We start from the raw sequence: 18,695 nt of genomic DNA, 5'->3' as shown, positions 1-18,695 counted from the left end.
CAGGACTGTTTCCTCACACTCAAAAATTCATTCATAGAAGGGAAGCACCCTCTTCCCATTGTCTGGCCTTTGCCTCCCATTATGTGAGAATGCAGTGCTTAGACCCGCGGCGATTCGGAGACAAGGGAAGACCTCACCAATGGGCTGAGCAGAAAGATGGAAGGCCCCTGAGTTCTTAACGACACTGTCGAAACAATGAATGAACCAGTCCGGGAACTGACCTCCCTCCGGAGCTACTGTGGGAGCCAATACATGTTCCTGCAGTTCGTGCCATTCTAGTTGGGTTTTATGTTACCCACAAATAAAATAATCCTACTGATAGAACATCACGAAGTCAGACAAGCAGATTCCAAAACCATATATATAGCATCAGCCTCTAAAAACTAAATAAAATTACATAAATGATGTGTGTGTATGTAGGGAAGAAACCTGGAAGGATAGGTGCCAAGTTTGAGAGAACTGGTCCTCTCTGAGCGGAAGGGTAATGGGTAACTATTAACAGCTCGTCTGTATATATTTTCTATTTCTTTCACAAAGAACGTCTATTCAATAATAAGGAACACACAGCATGTTATCTTCATTTTTTAGAATGTGATTACAGATGACCCCAGAACTAGAGGCGCAATGCATTAAGTGGAGGGCTGGGCTGGGCTGTCAGGAGCACTGGGGCAACGAGAGCCCAAATTGATAGACTCGCTTTGAAGAGCATCTGGCGGTGCCTAGTAAGCTTAAAGACGCCTGTGGCCCTTCAACCTAGTAAGTCCTCCCTCGGTTCATGTCCAAGAGAGCGAGGAGGGGCAAACTACTGCCTGAGAGCCAAGCACAGCCTGCCTCCTGCTCTACTTACTACCGGAGAGTTGAGGGCGCTTCTCAGTGTGTTCAAATGGTTGAAAAAATTTCAAAAGAAGAATAATATTTCATGACATGTGAAAATTATATGAAATGCAGAGTTCACTGTCCATAAATAAAGTTTTAAATTTTTTAATAAAAAATTCATGGAAAATTGTTTTCTCTTTTTATTATATAAGTACCTACATTTTATGTGTATATATAAATACACACACACACACACACACACACTTTTTTTTCACTTCTTGGTCCCCAGAGCTGAAAATACTATCGGTCTATTTACAGAAAAGTTTGCCCACCCCTGCCCTGAAGAAATTCTTACGTACTCATGCGTACTCAGGAGACACCTACAATAATATCTGTAATAGCAAATTATTGAAGACAAGCAAATTGTTTCCCACTAGGAGGATGGGTAAATGGTGGCACAGTAATGTGAGGAACACTACACAGCAGTAAGAACGGACGGAGGGATGGATGGATGGATGGATGGATGAAACTAGAGTAACGAATCAACATGGATAAATCTCAAAATGTTGAGAGGAGGCGGGGAAAGCAAACTGCAGGTGAGTAAGTATAAGTACATATAAAACCTGGCAAAACAATGCTGTGGTGCTTAGGGATGTGGCCAAGCATAGCAAAGGGTGAAGAAAGGCTGGAAAAGTCAACCCCAGGGCCAGGGGCTCCTCGGGGTAGGGGAAGGAGGGTGAGGAACTGCATTTGAACTGCATTACATCCACCCTGGCTTCATGGGTATCCCTGAGGTTTCACTTCCTAACAGAACCGTGGGCAACCAGGAGTTAGTCGTATGTGCAAACCTCAAAAGCTCCTCAGGTCTTCTGAGCCTCTATCCTTTTCTCAGCTCTGTGGTGAGGAACAGACACTCTCCAGGGGCCGTCCCAGGTGACTCCCTCAAATCAGGATCAGGTCTAGTCGTGGTGACAAAATCAAAATTAATAGTGGCTTCCCTGGACTCCTTGAGAACCAGGATTCTCAGGACAGGAATAAAATAGAAATGAGGCTGAGTAAAAATCCTGTGGTCCTGAATCTTAATGTAAAGCATTTAAGTATGAACTTACAATGTATTTGTTTGTTTGTTTTTAAGATGTAAACCTGTTCCTAGCACTGCCCATTGAAAAGACCTAGAAACAATAACGAACCCAGTGGCAGTGACCACCCCTATCTCTCAGACCGTGGTCTCCAAATGTCATTTCGCAGTAAAAGGACCCAGGGCTCTTTGGAGAAACATCAGATTCCAGGACTTGGGCAGGAAACGTACAAGATGAATGTGGAGTTCCTCGTCATACCAGACAGTGAGGAAGCAATCAGAGATTCCAGGGTTAGGTCGGTAGGACTCAGAAGCCAGCTTCAAGAGGGTCCTACTGGCCAAAGATGGGAATTTGCGCATCAATAACAATAATAATGCGATGGATTGAAATATTTAAAATACACTGAAATCAATGAGTTCATAATAATCCTTTAAAAAAATCAGTCACTGTTGGGGGATTCTAAGGCATCAACTCACTGTTCTAAGTAAAGATAAAAGGAAAGAAGTGAGCATTTATCCCACTTTTCTCAAACTATACCATTGGTAGTTAAATAGTAGATGATGGACGTTTCTTCTCTTTAACTTTTTTAAAATCATAGATTTATAGGAAGTTGTAAAAGAAGTACAGAAAGGTCCCGTGTACCCTGTAGCCAGTGTCCCCCAGGGGTAACATCTTGCGCAGCTATAGATCAGTATCACAACCAGGAAACTGACATTGGTACAATCCATGGACTTTGTTCAGATTACGTTGATGTTATGCTGTCCTGTGTGTGTGCATTTAGTTCTATGCAATTTTGTCACAGGTATAGATTCACATCACCACAGAAATGTTCTTTTTATAGAAGTATTCCAGTTGCCAAACAAGGAAGACTAGAATTGGAACATCTCCATTTTGCAGGCTCCAATGAAATAATGGATCCAAGCACTAAGTAACAAACAGCCTTAATAGCTGTTAATATCCCAGAGGGAAAGAACTGGACATAATGTGCCTCCTGATGAAAGAACACAACATCTATGACGCATTCTTATCAAGAAAAAAAATCTAACCCACATCTGAGCAAGCCTCAAAAGTCAACTACCATGTGATACACCACATTAACAGAACGAAGGACAAAAACTAAATGATCATCTCCACTAATGCAGAAAAAGCATCTGACAAAATTCAACACACTTTCATGATAAAAACACTCAAACTAAGAATAGAAGGAAACTATCTCAACATAATACAGACCACATATGAAAATATATGCGCCACAGCTAACATCATACTCAGTGGTGAAAGACTGAGAGCTTTTCCTCTTAGATCAGGAACAAGGCAAGGATGCCCACTGCTGCCCCTTCTGTTAAACATGGTACTGAAGTCCTACTAAACAATTAGGCAAGAAAAAAAAATACATAAATAAAAGGCATCCAAATTGGAAAGAAAGAAGTAAAATTTTATCTGTTTTCAGATGAAATGATCGTATATGCAGAAAACCCTAAAGATCTCACATACACACACACACACACACACACACACACACACCTGTCAGAACTAATAAATGAGTTCAGCCAAGCTGTAGGATATAAAATCAACACACAAAAATCAGCTGCATTTCTATACATGAAGAATGAACAACCTGAATAGGAAATTACAAAAACAATTCCACTTACAATAGCATCAAAAAGAATAAAATATTTAGGAGTAAACTTAACTAAGGAGGTGAAAGACTTGTACACTAAAAACTACAAAGCACTGCTGAAAGAGATTCCAGAAGGCACAAATTAATGGAAGGACATACTGTGTTCATGAGTTGGAAGATTTAACATTGGTAAAATGTCCATACTACCCAAAGCAATCTACTGATTCAATGTAATCCCCATCAAAATCCCAACAGCATTTTTGCACAAAAGAAAAACAATCCTAAAATTTATATGGGATCTGAGGGGACCCTGAATAACCAAAACAATCTTGGAAACAGAAGAATGTCAGAGACCTCACACTTAATGTGATTTCAAAACACGTTACATACAAAGCTACAGTAATCAAAATAGTGTGGTACTGGCATAAGGATAGACATATAAGCCAATGGAATAGAATAGAGAGACCAGAAATAAACCCTCATGTATATGGTCAAGTGATCAACAAAGATGCCAAGGCCACCCAGTGGGGAAAGGACAGTCTCTACAAATGGTACTGAGAAAACTGGATATCCAAATGCAAAAGAATGAAGTTAGACCCTCACTCTACACCATATACAAAACTTACAATGGATTAAAGGTCCAAATGGAAGACCTAAAACTATAAAACTCCTAGAACAAAACAGAGAGAAAAGTCTTATGACACTGAACTTGGCAATAATTTCTTGGATATAATAGCAAAAGCACAGGTAACAAAAAGTAGAAAAGGGGACCACAGCAAATTTTAAAACTTCATGTTCAAGGGATGCCCCTTCTCTGCCACTCAGGCAGCTCCCCACACCCCTCAGGTCCCGGCCCCACTGTGAGAGTTCATCGGCGAGTGTCCCATCCCGCCACCTGCCTCGGCCTCAATCAGGGGCTCCCCAGAGTCAGCGAGCGGAAGGCTGCCCCCAGGGGTCCTCAACTGGAGATTCTCCAGGCACAGGGGACTTCTCGGAAAGAAAGTTCTCTCCTGTGGCTGGATTTCAGTTTCTTTTTCCTTCCTGGCACAGGTCCAGGCTCACCTGGTTCAGCGACTGACCCCGCCCACTCAGCCTTTGACGGTGAGGTGGAAATTTCTATTTCCATTTGCCTTTTCACTTTACACACATCAGCTGGGATTGCCCAGTGAGCCCAGCTAAAAGCAGAGCCATGGAGCCAGAGAAGCAGTTGGGATTTAGCCATGGCTGCAGCTTGGGTCCTGGTATTGGTGACCGCGATGCTGGCCTTGGCCAGAGCAGGCCCTGTCCCCACTTCCAAGCCCACCATGACTGGGAAGGGCTGCCACATGGGCTGGTTCCAACCTCTGTCGCCACGGGAGCTGGAGGGCTTCAAGAAAGCCAAGGATGCCTTGGAAGAGTCGCTCTTGCTGAAGAACTGGAGCTGCAGCTCGCGCCTCTTCCCCAGGACCAGGGACCTGACGCAGCTGCAGGTGTGGGAGCGTCCTGTGGCCTTGGAGGCTGAGCTAGACCTGACGCTGAGGGTCCTGGGGGCTGCGGCAGACTCGTCCCTGGGGGTCGTCCTGGACCAGCCGCTTCGCACGCTGCGCCACATCCACTCCAAGCTCCAGGCTTGTGTCCCAGCTCAGCCCACAGCAGGACCCAGGCCCTCGGGCCGCCTCCACCACTGGCTGCACCGGCTGCAGGAGGCCACAAGGAAGGAGTCCCAAGACTGCCTTGAGGCCTCAGTCACGTTCAACCTCTTCCACCTCCTTGTAAGGGACCTGAGAAGTGTTGCCAGTGGAGACCTGCCCACCTGAGAACCTGGACCCTCACCCCGCCTGGGCCCGGACCTTATTTATGCACCAAGCCCCAGCCCTGCCTTAACTTATTTCCTCTCACCCCTTATTTATGGAACTGCGGCCCTGACTCATACCCATAAGAAAGTTTTATTTTTTGACTTTTGTACAAAATGTGTAAATAAACAGTAAGGAATTGGGGAAAAAAAAGAACCAACTACCAATTTTCAGGAGGTTGAGAGAACAGAGGAACAGGGTTAAACAACAGCAAGGACTGCAATCAGCAAAACAGACTCCGGCAAACTCTAAAGGACGAACAGTCTGACGTCTTCAACAAACACAGTTCAAGGGGGAAAAAAGAGAAAAAGAAAAACGGGGCCCCTGTACTCTATAGACACAGCCTTTAGGGTAAAGGTGATTTAAAGATCTATCTGCCAAATGCAATGTGGAGGCCTTATTTGGGCCCTGATGCAAACAAACAGTTTTAAAACTATGGATTTATAAGACAGCTGGATGTGGGAACATTGACTGGATATTTGTTGCTATTAAGGAATTGCTATAAAAATGTAGATGTGATATCGTTTTGAAAGTCCTTGTCTTACAAGATAGACATACCGAAATATCCACAAATGAAACAGATGTCTGGAATTTGCTGCAGAGTAAGTTAGGAGTGGGGAGAGTGGATGGACAAGTAGAGAAAAAAATCAGTTTGGCCAGAAGTTAACTGTGGAACTGCTGAAGCTGGGTTCCGTGTACACAAAGGGGTCATTATACTGTCTCGTTTCTTTTGTAAATAAAAAGTTTTCTAAACTGAGAAAATGGAAAAAATGTGGTTTAAGCAAGATGATAGTTTATTTCTCTCATATAAAACTGAATGTAGGTGAGGCAGCCCTTTCCAGCCACTGCCCCACCCTCATCTTCATTTGGCCTCCTCGGGTCTCACATGGCTTCTCCATTCCAGCCAGCACAGCCAGGGTAGGAAGGACAAGCTCCTTTCTTTGAAGGACATGTCTTAGAAGACACATATAGCACTTTTCTATCCCAAGGAGCAGACGTAGCCAACATGACCATGCCTGGATGCAGGAGAGGCTGGGAAAGGTAGTCCTTATTCTGCATGGCCATGTCTAATATTCAGGGTTGCTATTAGCAAGGGAGAAGGGGTGCGCGGAGATCGGAGTTCCACTGGCAGTGTCTGCCACAGCTCTCATCCCTCTGAGCTTGGTAATCACGTGCGTAGGGTACCACAGATCAGTGCTCAGAGCTGGCAGCAAGGCTAATGTTGTACAGCTGGTGGGCCTGACAATGTTTAAATATGCTTGTCATTTACATATACAAATTAAGCAATCTGCTCTAAGTCTCTGCTCCGCTTTGGATACAGGAGTCAGTGTCTGGCTTTCTTTGCTCTTCCAGGCTGGGTGTTCATCTCTAGGAAGCTGCTGTCCCTGGCATCCAGGATGGCCGTGCCTTTCCTATGCTGTCACTAAAACCAAACCCAGCACCTGGACCTTCGTCTGGCCCAAGGCCTGGATATTTGTTTAGCCAGTGCACGAGATGGAGAACACTGTCCAGTCTCTTCCCTCTTCCCCCAACCCAGCAGAGTGGTCAGCACGGAGAGCACAGACACCTGACAGTGCATCAAGACAGGATGTCCCGAACCACAGCTGCTCTTGTATCACCCTTAAGATTTTTGCCATGTATTTTGCTTTTAAGTCAACTCTTACTTATTGAAGTATGGTTGACTTACAATGTTATATTAATTTAAGGAACCCCCATTTTTAAGAAAACCTTAAATTGATTTTTAAAGAAATCTCCTGTCGTTGCTGTAGATGGAAGAGCAGTGTGGCCTCCCCTAGAAGAAGGTAACTGAAAACCTAGCTAAGATTTTACCAAAGGCTCTAAGCCTGATGCCTGCTTTCTCTTTGTTAGAGACAAGCTAGCATTAAACTAACCAGGATCCTCCTTGAGGAATTTAAATGAATTGAAAAAATTTTAAATGGAATTAATCTTTTTCACAAGGTCCTTCAATGTTACTTAATGCCTGTCAGTCACCACCAACAATCATGTCTCCTGGGGTTGGCAGTCCCACTCCTGGGAAACATGGCTGAACACCTCTGTATACCTCAGTTTCCCCATCTTATAGATGGAGATCATAACAGGATTTATGTTATCTTACAGCAGGGTTGAAACCATTATATGAGATCATGAATGTAAAGTCTCAGCATATGAAGTGCCTGGCTCACAGTATAAGCACTCAAATGCTGGCTATTAATATTTGTCAGTTTCATGGAGAAAATGTGAGTCCTGTCACTAAGGAACTAAATTTGGCTTGAGCATAAAAATAAATAAATACATAAACAACCAAGAACCCAAGTAACCCAAACTTCAAAGCAGCAGGAGGGGGGACATAGGACCCCAAACACTTCACTTAACAATGGAAGACACTTTATTATTATTTTTTAAATCATCTCTCAACATTTCAATTCTTGGTAGAAATCAAATGCAAACATCTGCATTTTTAAATTAACATATATTTAAGAATCTCAATCACAGCAACCTCACACAATAAGATACAAACCAAGAAGGAACATGGTCATAGCATTTCCTTTTCCAGTCCACGAACACAGTACTTCCGTGATGATACACACACTGGACTTTCTCTCCTAGGACAAATTAGTTACTCCTGCTTTTGTCTGCTGTGTAAGTTACGTGGCATCACGGTTGGTTAAAAGAGTTAGTGTAGTGCTAGAGCGATCTGAAAGTGGAAAACTAGAAAACTCAGGACTGGGACAAGCATTGACACTTCTGAAATGTGAAAAGGAAGAACATCAAAGGTGAATGCCCCAGAATGGGCTGGTCTTAGTAATAAAGTTGGTTGAAATTCAGCTTTATCTATACATTGAATATCTATATGTGATCTACTAGATATATTTCAAAAAAGAGCCAAAGATTTTGAAAACCTTAAAATCACTTAACTGAGTTGGAAGAACATCAGCAAATTCACAGTGGCCTCAGGATTCAGCCAGATTTAAATTTGCTCAAGAGCTGAATACCTCCTTCTACCAGAAAACCCATTGCATGTAAATTCCGGTAACATTCTGTACATCACAAACACTTATGGCTAAAATATATTATTAGTTCACAAGGAAGCGATTTTATTTTCAAATTCTTGCCCCAGCTCCGCTCTGCACCCCCAAAAGGAAAATCCGGGGCAGGTAATTCACAGGAGGAGTTTAAGGGGCCTTCAGGTTTGGAAGCGCTGAGGCTCGGCTGAGAATATCCAGAGACATGTGTCTGATGGGCACACGACGGCTACTGCCCACTTTTAGTGCAAAAAGGTTGCAAATGTTGCAGAGGAGTCCTGGAAACCGGTGAAGAGACGATGACTGAGATGGAGGGGTGGTGGGAATCCCAAATGATTTTCCTTCTGAAACGAGACTCAAGAAGTCTGGAGTGCAAGATTCATGCTCAGCAAGTGGCAAAGACAAGGCTGCAGATCCACAGGGTGAGGTTCCTGAATGGCCAGTAGGTTGTCACAGTCTGCAGGTGCACGGAGCTCTCGGCCCAGACTAACCCCCTAAGTGCGCACTGGAGGTAGGTGTTTAGAGATTTATTGTAGGGAAGACAGTGGCTCTCCACCAACTCAGGGACATCTCTCGGTTCCTCCTCTGCCCCCACACCCTCCGCTCTACCCTCGGGCTGTGGTGAGTGGAGGATACGACAGGGAAGGGCATGAGCCCCTCCCTTGGAAGACTAAAGAACCCAGGGCATTTTATAAATAGCTACATCATTAATGTTTTAACCACTTTGAAACACACGGCAAGTCGAATATTTATTTAAAAATAAATCTCAAATATATCTATTTACAGTACAGTAAGAGGGGCATGTGCAAACAACAGAAATGGGGGATGTCAGTCCCACTGTAGAAGGTCCACACTTCAAAGCGCTGGAGCAAAGTTCGCAAACCTCACGGCTGAACTGAGCTGTGGTGGCAACAGGATGACATTAAACAAATCCTGGATTCAGTTGACCTTTGACATCTAGAGAGCAGAGAAGTCAGGCAGGGGGTGCAAGCGGGGATCCTCGTGTTAGGGAAGGGGTGGCTGAGGGATGAGCCAGTGGACGAGGCCCAGTGTGGCAGGAGGGCTCATTTCACAAGCCAACAGGCCTCGAGCTCGCCGCTCCAGGTGGGCATTTGGAGGGGACCTGGAGGGCCCTTCCCAGTCCAAGTTGGCTTTGCCATGGGAGTGTCATGGGCAAGAGTCCCAGAGACAGAAATCTTCCTTAAAAAACAAAAACAACGAAACAGAACAAGCAGTGGAGAGATTAGCAAAAATGAATCTGAACGGAAGTGCCACCCTCTCCCTTGCCAGGCGACACAGCAGCTATCAGATGAAACATATGAAACATCTGAGTCGCTAAGGGGACTCCCATGTGGTACAGTCGGCCCCGTGATCTCCCCACAACTACATGGTCAAGTGTAGGTCTCTGCTTCTGAGATCAATGCATTAACACGTCTTCCCCGTGAAACCAGAAAGCTTAGTGGTGTAGCCCTTGTAGCAGGGAGGTGCGAGGTCGAGTCTATCTGTACACGAGATGGGAGAACTGGGTGGACTTGTAGTTCAGCTGGTTGTTGGGCATGAACTTGTGCAGTTCACTCTTTTTGCAGCAGGGGTCATAATGGTAGGCGCTGAGGCAGGTGTCGCAGGAGACTTTCGAACACTGGGTGCAGGTGTTGGTGGCACCTGGACGATTACAGAAGCCACAGCGGGAGGTGACTGTGCTGGAGGGCTTGGATTTCGAGTGGAGGTGCAGCGGCCGGTCGAGGCCCTGAGTCTGGCCTGTGTACTTCTCCCGCAGAGATGATCCATGGGCCAGGCTATCATGGGCAGAGGCCTTGCTGGGGAAGGCGCTGGGCTTGGAGGCCGGGGAGCAGGCGAGCAGGCTGTCGCAGCGCTGGCAGAGGGAGGAGCTGCAGGACAGACCGCACTTTTGGCACTTGGAGAGGGCGGACTCTTTGGCGGGGGGCGAGCGCTTGTGGTAGAGGGGGTGGGCGTCGTTTCTGACCACCCAGACATCTGGCCGCAGGGCGTCCTGCCTCCGGTACGTGGCCCTCGGTTCCGAGTCTGTGTACAGATCCACATCATCCTGAGTGGAGAAGTACGTGCCACGCAGCAAGCCAAGGCCATTGTTGGGAGAGGGGGGTGGCAGGTCATCTGGGCTGCTGTGCGGGGAGCTGGACATGGTCAGGAGCGAGGGAGATGGTCGGATGATCTCGTCCTTGAGGTCATCCCCCAAGTCTGCTGCCACAGGCTCCTTCCGCAGGCTCAGTGAGGCCTTCAGGGGCGGCTTCCGGCTCTCCCAGTAGCTGTCGTAGGTGTCCACAGACCTAGAAGGCTTGGTCACTCGGGGCTTGTAGTAGTCCTTGGCTGCCCGTTCGCTGGCCGACTTCTGGAGCACCACACGGGCCATGGAGGCCGTCAGGTGCTCCCGGCCCTCGGCCCGCCGCCGCAGGGCGTCCGAGCAGCCACGCACATCCTCTGCACTGCTCCTGCGCTCGCTCACCACGTCCAGCTCAGAGTAGCCCTTGTCCTTGACTTGGGAGTGGATTTCCAGCATCTGCTCACACTCTACCTTGGCCAGAAAGAGTTCAAAGGAGACCATCTTCACCTGGAGGGTTTCCACCAGCTCTCTGAGCTTGTATGCAGCCCCTAGCTCAGGCACATAGCCCATGTAATTCAGGATGGCTCGAATGTCCTCTTCCTGCAATGTCGACTTGACGTAATAAACAAAGGGACCTGTGTAGGTCTAGAAGGAAGGGGGGTAGAAAAAGAGAGGTGGGTTTTTCTCTCTGAGACACACAACGAAGCCTACATCAGAGGGCAGTCCATCATGAATGAACTGGACCACAGGGAGCAGGAAGGGAAGGGGATGATCTCGACAGCATCTCCCTACGGAAGGCGGAGGGTAATGCTTAGCAACGGCTCAGCGCACAGGGGCAAGGGAAACGACACATTGCTCCTTCCTTCAGCGTAGGGAACAAAGCCACTGGCTTTCTATATGGGGGGCAGCAGCTCTGCTCCGTGAGGAACAGGGCACACATGGGTAGGGAAAGGGGATCGGATGAGAGGTGGAAGGCCCCATGAACAATGAGAATATTCTTTTCTGGCATTTCTACAAAGGTGTGAAGAATATGTTAGATGTAAAAGCCTGACTTGGTGGAAACACTCCTGAGTCTCCCCTGACTCCAGAATGATTCAGAACCCTTTTTAATTCATCTTCCCCCCTCCTCTCTGTCTTTCTCCTCTTGCCTGGGCACCTGCACAGCCTCCTAATGGTCTCCCCGCCTGACTCTTGCCCCTCCCCAGACAATCCCCCACAACAGCCAGGAGGATTCTTTTCCAATGTCACCCTGATCCTGGCACTGCCTGACTCCCAGCCGCCTTGGAGTAAATTCCTGCCCTCTGCCCTGGGCTTCAATGTCCTTCAGAAGCGGCTGTTCCCACCTTCCCAACCTCACAGTTTCAGGGTTGGGGACCCAGTTAAGAGATGACACAAGGCCAAGAGGCCAGGTGGGGAGCCACAGGGGTAATTCCGGTTTTTCTCTCAAAAGAAGCGGGGAATCTGGGAGGGTCTGCAGGCAAAGGACGGATATGATCAGGTTGGCACAAACCCTCTCAAGATGGACTGGAAGGGGCAAGAAGGGAGACCAACGTGGAGGGCCCGTCCCTAAACCTTACCTTGATGCTTCTGAATTCCTTCTTCCACGGGTAGAGGAAGAGGTTGACGCCCACCGTTTCGAGCATGCTGAAGGCGCAGTGCAGGGCCCGCAGGCTGGAGGAGCTCAGCGAGCTCAGGGAGCGCTCCACTACCTCATAGAACTGGATCAGCCGGAATCGATAAAGGGGATCCACCTTGTGCAGGCTGAGCAGGGTCGAGGCTGCCACCCGCAGGGACTCATCACTGCCAGGCTGCTGCTTGCTGGGGGTGGTGTCCACTTTGCCCTCATGGAACTGCACGTACTTCCGAAATAAGTCATCCTTATATTTTGTATCCATTGAACTGGGCTTTCCCATCCAATCTGGTCCAGGGACGGGGGCTACCTTATCTCCTCCATGGCTTCTGGGCTAGAGGCAGGGACATCGCTAAAAGCACTGACATGTCACCTGCCTGGCCCAGTGGAATGCTCTGGAAGTGGAAGAACAAGAAACACATCATTCCTCGAAGTGGTCCTCATACCAGCTTGTGGCTGCTGAGGCCAAGCAGAAAACAACTGGCCTGATCAACACTGGGCACCACCAGCCCTGGTCCCTTTCTGCTCATTCAACATGTTAACTGACTACATACACCATGCAAAGTTGGAGTGGAAATAGGACAGATAAGGTCCTTGACTTTGTTGAGCTCATAAATGAAAAATATGATTAGAGGCACCTAACCTGGTTTTGTGGGGATGGGAGAGATTTAAAAAAGCCCCTGAGAAAGTGACGGTCAGACCCAAAGGATGAGGCGTCGGCAGGGAGGAAGGCCCTGAGCTAACACTAGCAGCACTTACTATGTGCCGGGTACTTACATGTACTAACTCATTCTGCCTTCTTAAACAACTCCAGGAGACAGTTGTGAACACTGAGGCATAGAGATGTTAAGGAATTTGCCCAAAGTTACAGGACTATTAAGAAACAGAGCTGAGATCAGAGACCAGGCAAGCTGGCTACAAAGTCCATGCCCTTAACCACCTGCTTTCCTGAGGCCGGAAGGAACTTGGCATGTGAACAGAAAGAAGGCTAGTGAGGCTGAAGCAGAGAGAGGAGAGGGTGACAGGAGATGAAGCCGCCGGCATAAGAAGGATCTCGACCCCAAGGTCTCAAAGAATTGTACATTTCACTCAAAGAACCACATGAAGCCCCTGAAGAGTTCAAAGCAAGGGGGAGAGGGACATGATCATCTCTGCAATTTTAAAGAGACCACTCCAGCTGCTGACCCCTGGAGAGTGCTTTTATTCACCTTTGTTTTTCACAGGCTCCTGTTGGGAGAGGATAGAACATTCTGAGCTGGGACACACAGGATTTATAAACGCTTGCTGTCTCCTTGGCCACTTGCTAATAGAACATGTACAGATCTATCAATATTCTTGGTACCACAACTCTGGGAGCAAATCTGGATTCATCAAGGGCTATGCCAGGGCCAGGGGAGGCAACACAGCATGGGGGCTACAGATTCCGAAGCTGGACTGCATGGGTGTGAACCCTGGATCTGCTTCCATGGATTACTTGAGCAAATTACTCAACCTGGGCCTCAGTTTTCTCATCTGAAAAAGGGGGTTAACAATAGTACTTATAGTCCATAGTTGGTGGAAGGATTACAAGCAGTCAGTATAGAAAGCTCTTCAGAGTGCCAGCTCAAAGTAAGCCCTTGATACACATGAGCAGACATTTCTGGTGTCTGAAGACGCTATACTCCCCAAGATGCCAAGCATCCTCAAGGAGGTAAGATCAGAGTGGAGGCAAATATCTCTGACTGGGGGTTGGATGTGCACTTTCACACTCGCCTCTCCTGCCTTTCCTGGCCACAAGCTCCATGAAGCAGTTGTGACCGAATGACTCAGTAAGGTAATCCAAGCACAGTGCCAGGGCATGGCAGGTGCTTCATAAATGTCCACTGTCTGAGAGAAGGAGGGTCCTGCTGGCTGTGGGAGATGGTGAGGGACCGAGAAAGAAGCTGCAGTGGGATGGGATGGATCTGCTGTAGAGTCCTTTAGCAGATATGAGTTCAGCTCAGGAAGTCCTAAAGGCCTACGTGCCTGGCCACTATCCAGAAGTCAATAAAATCACCCAAGTCTCAAGAAGCCACTCCTCTGGCTTCTCCATAGTTTTTGGGAGACACTCGGGGGTCTTAACCAAGGGGTGAAAGAAGGGTAATACACACAGGAGAATTAGGGACACAGAGAGGCCACCTTCTCCCACCGACTGCCCTGCCAAGAAAGCCCAAGGAACAAATAGAACAAATAAACCTGAGGAACACACAAGACAAACAAATCCATTTAGGATCAAATTCTACTTTCTGACCAAGGTCAAAGGCTCTCTGTGGTCCTCAGGGCAGTCTTTCCCTTCCCTCTAAGGTCCACCCACATGGACCCTTCTGTCTGCTCCTCAAACGCACCAAGCTCATTTCTGTCTCAGGACCTTTGCACATGTTGTTCCTCCTGGTAATTCTGATTCTTCTCAAGGCTGGCTCTCATCATTCAGGCCTCGGCTCAAATGTCATCCCTCTGAGGCCCTCCCTGACAAGCCTGGCTCAGTAAATCCCACCTGCCCCAGCCCTCATTATCCCATTATCCTGTGGTAATCACCATTTGAAATTATCAATTTTATTCATTTACTAGCTTCCTCTTTGTCTCCCCCCAGTACCCAGTAAAATCCCCAAAGGCAAGGACCATGTCTGTTTTGTTCACCATGATGCCTAATGCAGAGTCTGGCACATAGTAGGTGTTTCATAAAACAGGTGAAACAAATGATGCAAAGCATTGAACATTCATGATGCTTTAGTTTCTCTTTTGCTCTCCCCAGAATTCGGGGAGAACAGCTGCAGCGAGAAGGAACCAACCTGGTGTAAGTAGATCAAGGTTAGTAAAAATTGGGCCTTATGACTTGAAACCTGTGTTCCTCCCACCACTCCCATGATTCCTGAGCTCAACAAGTATTTACGCAGCAGCTACCATGTGCCAGGCCCTAGACTGGGTGCAGTGGGGAAAATGTAGGGTGGGTAGGGGACAGCAGTTGAGAAGAAATAGCTCTACCCTGAATTCTAGTTGAAAGGGCTTATTGCCTGATATCAAAGTATGTTTGTTCTCTTAAAAAATAAAACTGTATTGCAACCTGAGAGAAGACACAGCTGTCCTTGCTAACAAAAGCCCATATGCATTTACCATTTTTATTTATCTAAAAGAAGCTTCCATCCAGCCTCTGGCCCCAGGGACTGCTTTTCAGTACATCTGAGAACAATTTAAACAGAGGGACATCAAGCCTCCTAAACGCTGCTATGATTTTTCTCCAAGAAGTCAGACTTAAGCCCATAGAGACTGATTTTTTTTTTTTTTTAAAGTCAGCCACCCTCAAGCTCAGCGTCTGCTGCTCTGTAATCACACCATAGTCCACACCCTTGTGTGTGGCTAGCAAACAATAAACAAGAGAAAAGGATCCAAATAACCCAGCTGGTATTCAAAGTCCTAAAGTCAAGGATAGGAAACCCACCTAAGAAGAATCTTGAACCCACCTAGGTAGGTGAGGAAATAGGTGGAAAAAAAAAAAGACTGTGAACAGATAATTAAGGAAAGGAGAGAAAAAAAACTAATAATGCCTGAGGTCCTCCTATATGGTAAGCATCAAGCTTTCCACTTTCATCGCTTCGTCCAGTTTAATCACTGCAACAATTCTATGAGGAAACAAACCAACACTCAGCCATTAAACAACCTGCCCAACAGAGCCTGAAAGGATCAGAGCTGGAATTTGAACTTGGGTTGGCCGGCCCTGAAGCCTGTGCTTTTTCTCATTTAGCTCGCTCACTTACTATTACCGTTAGCACCATTCACTGAGGAATTAGCACATAAAGGCCCTCTTCTAAGTGCTCCACGACAATCAATGAAATCCACACCACAATCCCAATGTTAATGAAGAAAAAACCTGAGGCTCAGAGAGGCCAAGCCGTTCGCCCTAAGTTGCAAGGCTAGGAAGAAAAGGCTCTGAGATCTGAACCTAGTCCTGATGCCAAAACCCTGACTCAAGCTCTGAGCTGCACTGCTTTTAGGCAAAGCTGTCCTGCTGCTGGACAGCTCTTGAAAGGGCTGGGCTAAGTTAGAATGCCCTATGGCAGGGCGAGCAGAGCTGAGTTCCAAAAATTCACGCAGTAGCAAAATTCACATCTTCTCACACTGAACAGGGCTGGAAGAGTCACAAATCTCTTTATGATGTAAGCTCAAGGGCCAAGAAGAGAGGCTGGCCAGAGACCGGCCAGTGGTAAAGCAGCTGACATCATCCCTCCTGAATTCATTTTCTGAGAATACAGGCTGCATTGTAGCCGGCCATAGCTGGTGTCTCTTCTGAGCATAGAGCTAGCAATTTATTCCTAGCACTCTGCAAGAACAACAAAAAACACACTCCCTGCAAAAAACAGCATGGTTACAGGAGACTAAGACAGCACAGTGACAGAAGCCGTTAATTTCTCCAAGCAACCCAAGGATTGGAACGCCAAGACATGCCAGTCTGGCGGACAAAAAAAAAAAAAAAAAAAAAGGCACTCTGAACATCCTTCCAGAGTCAGGCGGGTGCCTAGAGCCAACAGGCCTGGTCAGCACTTCCTGCACCTACAATCTGGGCCCCCTTTGAAAAGCAAATCAATGAAGAGAGAGATACTGCAGCCCGGGAAGTGATGGCTTTTTAATTATTATTATTATTTTTAACATCTCAAAAAAAAAGCTGTATTTGTTTAAAACCCCACGGAACAAAACTGAAATGATTCTGGGTAGCAAAGCATGAAGCTTGGCTTTACCTCAGCTGGCCCATTCAAGCAGAAACATTCCCCAAGCAGCATTTGAAGGCGCCCCCTCCCTGCACAGGCAGAAGCTATTTTGGGCCCAGCATTGCCCCAGTCCACAGGTTTACAGATTCCTGGTCTAGCTTCAGGCGGCTCAGAGTTCCCTCAGCCTCCAAACAGCAGCAAGGAGAGCGCAGTTCAACCCCTCCACCTCTGCATCCCACTCCTTTGCAATCATTCCAAACCCGAGGCCCCTGAGACACATCCCAGGCAATCTGTGAAACGCCAGAGGGTCCCCACACCCCAACCTGATTACACAGAAATTGAGAGAGCTTCCAAACCTCTGAAAATATCCTCATTGGTGCTGAAATTGGGCTTCCCTTGTGGCAGCTGCCACTCTCAGAGGGGCTCTAAAGGAAGCAAGTTCTCCTCCCTGCAGGGAACAGAAGCTGGCGGCTGCTATTCCCAGCTGGTAATTCCTAGAGCCCCTGAGGGCCACATCAGTTGTGAAAAACACCCGTCCCAAACTCGGGCCCTCCCTACGGGTCTGTAAATGAATTAACAGCAGCTTTCGTCTATTGGATACCTGTTGTATGCCAAAGACCGTGCTTCACATGCATTATCTCATCCTCACCATGGTTTCGAGCAGGTAGGTTCACTCGCCATCTCACTAATTAGGCAACTGAAGCTCAGATGAAGCGACTTGTCCAAGGTCACATAATGAGTACAAACCCCGGTCTGCCGCCAGAGCCTAGGCTGGGGACCACTGCGCGGCATCTGCCTCACGGTGGAATCGGGTGTCCTGCTGTGTTAGTTGCCGAAGAGAGGGTGTTTCTCCTGAGCTGCCCTGAGCTACCCATGGCCAGTCCCAAGAGTCTGCGAGGCAGCCCTTGGGAAACTGGGTATCCTGAGGACAAGCTAGGCCCCCGGGGCGCTGAAAAGGCGGGCCAGCCAGTCGCCCGCCCCGGCCGCTAGGCCACCCCTCTTTCGGGCCGGCCAAGCCTCGCCGAACCCGGCGCCCCCTCCACCCGGGGAAGCCCCGGAGGCCGTTTCCGCCCGCGGCCGCCCTGGACTCACCCCGGCAGTGCCACCGAGGACGCCTCGGCCAAGGGGAGCAAGAAGAAGCCGCGGCCGCCGCCGGAGCCGGGCCGGGCTAGGCTCCCGCCGCTCCGGCCGGCTGCAGGGGACCGAGACCAGTAACCCGGGGCCGCAGCGACCCGGAAACACTCGGCCAGGAAGTGACGTACCTCAGAGGCGGCTCCAACGGGAGGCCGGGCCGCGGCTGCGCGCTGGGTCGGGGAGAAGCTGATGTCCGCTGGCGGCGGAGGAAGAAGCGGGAAGCAAAAGAGCGAGCAGAGAAGCTGCGGAATCCCTCTTCGGAGCCTAAAGAGCTGCTGTGGCGGCCTGAGCTAGGACCCGGAAATAGAACGGGCCGGAAGTGACGCACGCCGCCGGCCCCAGGATGGCGGCTAGCTAGGTTGTCATGGGAACCGATTCGGAGCTGGATGGTGAAAGCTCGGAGCTGCAAGAACAGATTGAATGCCCCCTCACCCCCGCCTCCCGGACTTGCCACTTGTCGAGAGGATCCACGAGCTGAGCTCCAGACTGTTCCTGAGCAGGAGGTGATAGTTGGATCCCCCATTTTTCAGGTGGAAATATCGAGGCTTAAAAAGAGCGCCTGAGATGCCCAGTATCACGTGAGGCTGAATTCAGCCTTGAGAGGACAGTTGATGTTACAGACTGTCTTTAAGATTGGGGGCCCCAGCTTTGCTTTTGCCACTTACTAGCTGCGTGACTTTCAGCTAGTTACTTAACCTCTCTGAGCCTCAGCTTTTTCACCTGTAAAATGCAGTAATAATAGTACTGCCTCCTGGGGTTCAT

The 18,695-nt window shown here is 48.1% G+C and overlaps 2 protein-coding genes across 4 annotated transcripts; one reads left to right on the top strand and one right to left on the bottom strand.

The window, feature by feature from the left end:
* Positions 1 to 4,736: 4,736 nt before the first annotated feature.
* Positions 4,737 to 5,312, top strand: LOC105087870 (interferon lambda-1). Its single transcript, XM_010978654.3, has one exon. It carries the CDS (start codon positions 4,737 to 4,739, stop codon positions 5,310 to 5,312), a length of 576 nt encoding a protein of 191 aa, XP_010976956.2.
* A 2,404-nt stretch (positions 5,313 to 7,716) lies between these two features.
* Positions 7,717 to 18,201, bottom strand: SPATA2 (spermatogenesis associated 2). 3 transcript variants are annotated; one of them, XM_031433628.2, is made up of 3 exons: positions 18,062 to 18,201; positions 12,029 to 12,476; positions 7,717 to 11,096 (listed from the first exon to the last, which is right to left on the bottom strand). In XM_031433628.2, the coding sequence occupies exons 2-3, from the start codon at positions 12,362 to 12,364 to the stop codon at positions 9,870 to 9,872; spliced, it is 1,563 nt and encodes a 520-aa protein (XP_031289488.1). In that variant the 5' UTR covers positions 12,365 to 12,476; positions 18,062 to 18,201; the 3' UTR covers positions 7,717 to 9,869. The 3 variants fall into 3 exon arrangements, with proteins under 3 accessions (XP_031289488.1, XP_031289487.1, XP_010976957.1); XM_031433627.2 differs by lacking the exon at positions 18,062 to 18,201 and adding an exon at positions 17,892 to 18,028; XM_010978655.3 differs by lacking the exon at positions 18,062 to 18,201 and adding an exon at positions 17,449 to 17,768.
* Between the last annotated feature and the right edge of the window lie 494 nt (positions 18,202 to 18,695).

This window comes from Camelus dromedarius, chromosome 18 (genome assembly GCF_036321535.1).
Source record: "Camelus dromedarius isolate mCamDro1 chromosome 18, mCamDro1.pat, whole genome shotgun sequence".
Lineage (NCBI taxonomy): Eukaryota > Metazoa > Chordata > Mammalia > Artiodactyla > Camelidae > Camelus > Camelus dromedarius.
This window is presented reverse-complemented; position numbering and strand designations above follow the sequence as displayed.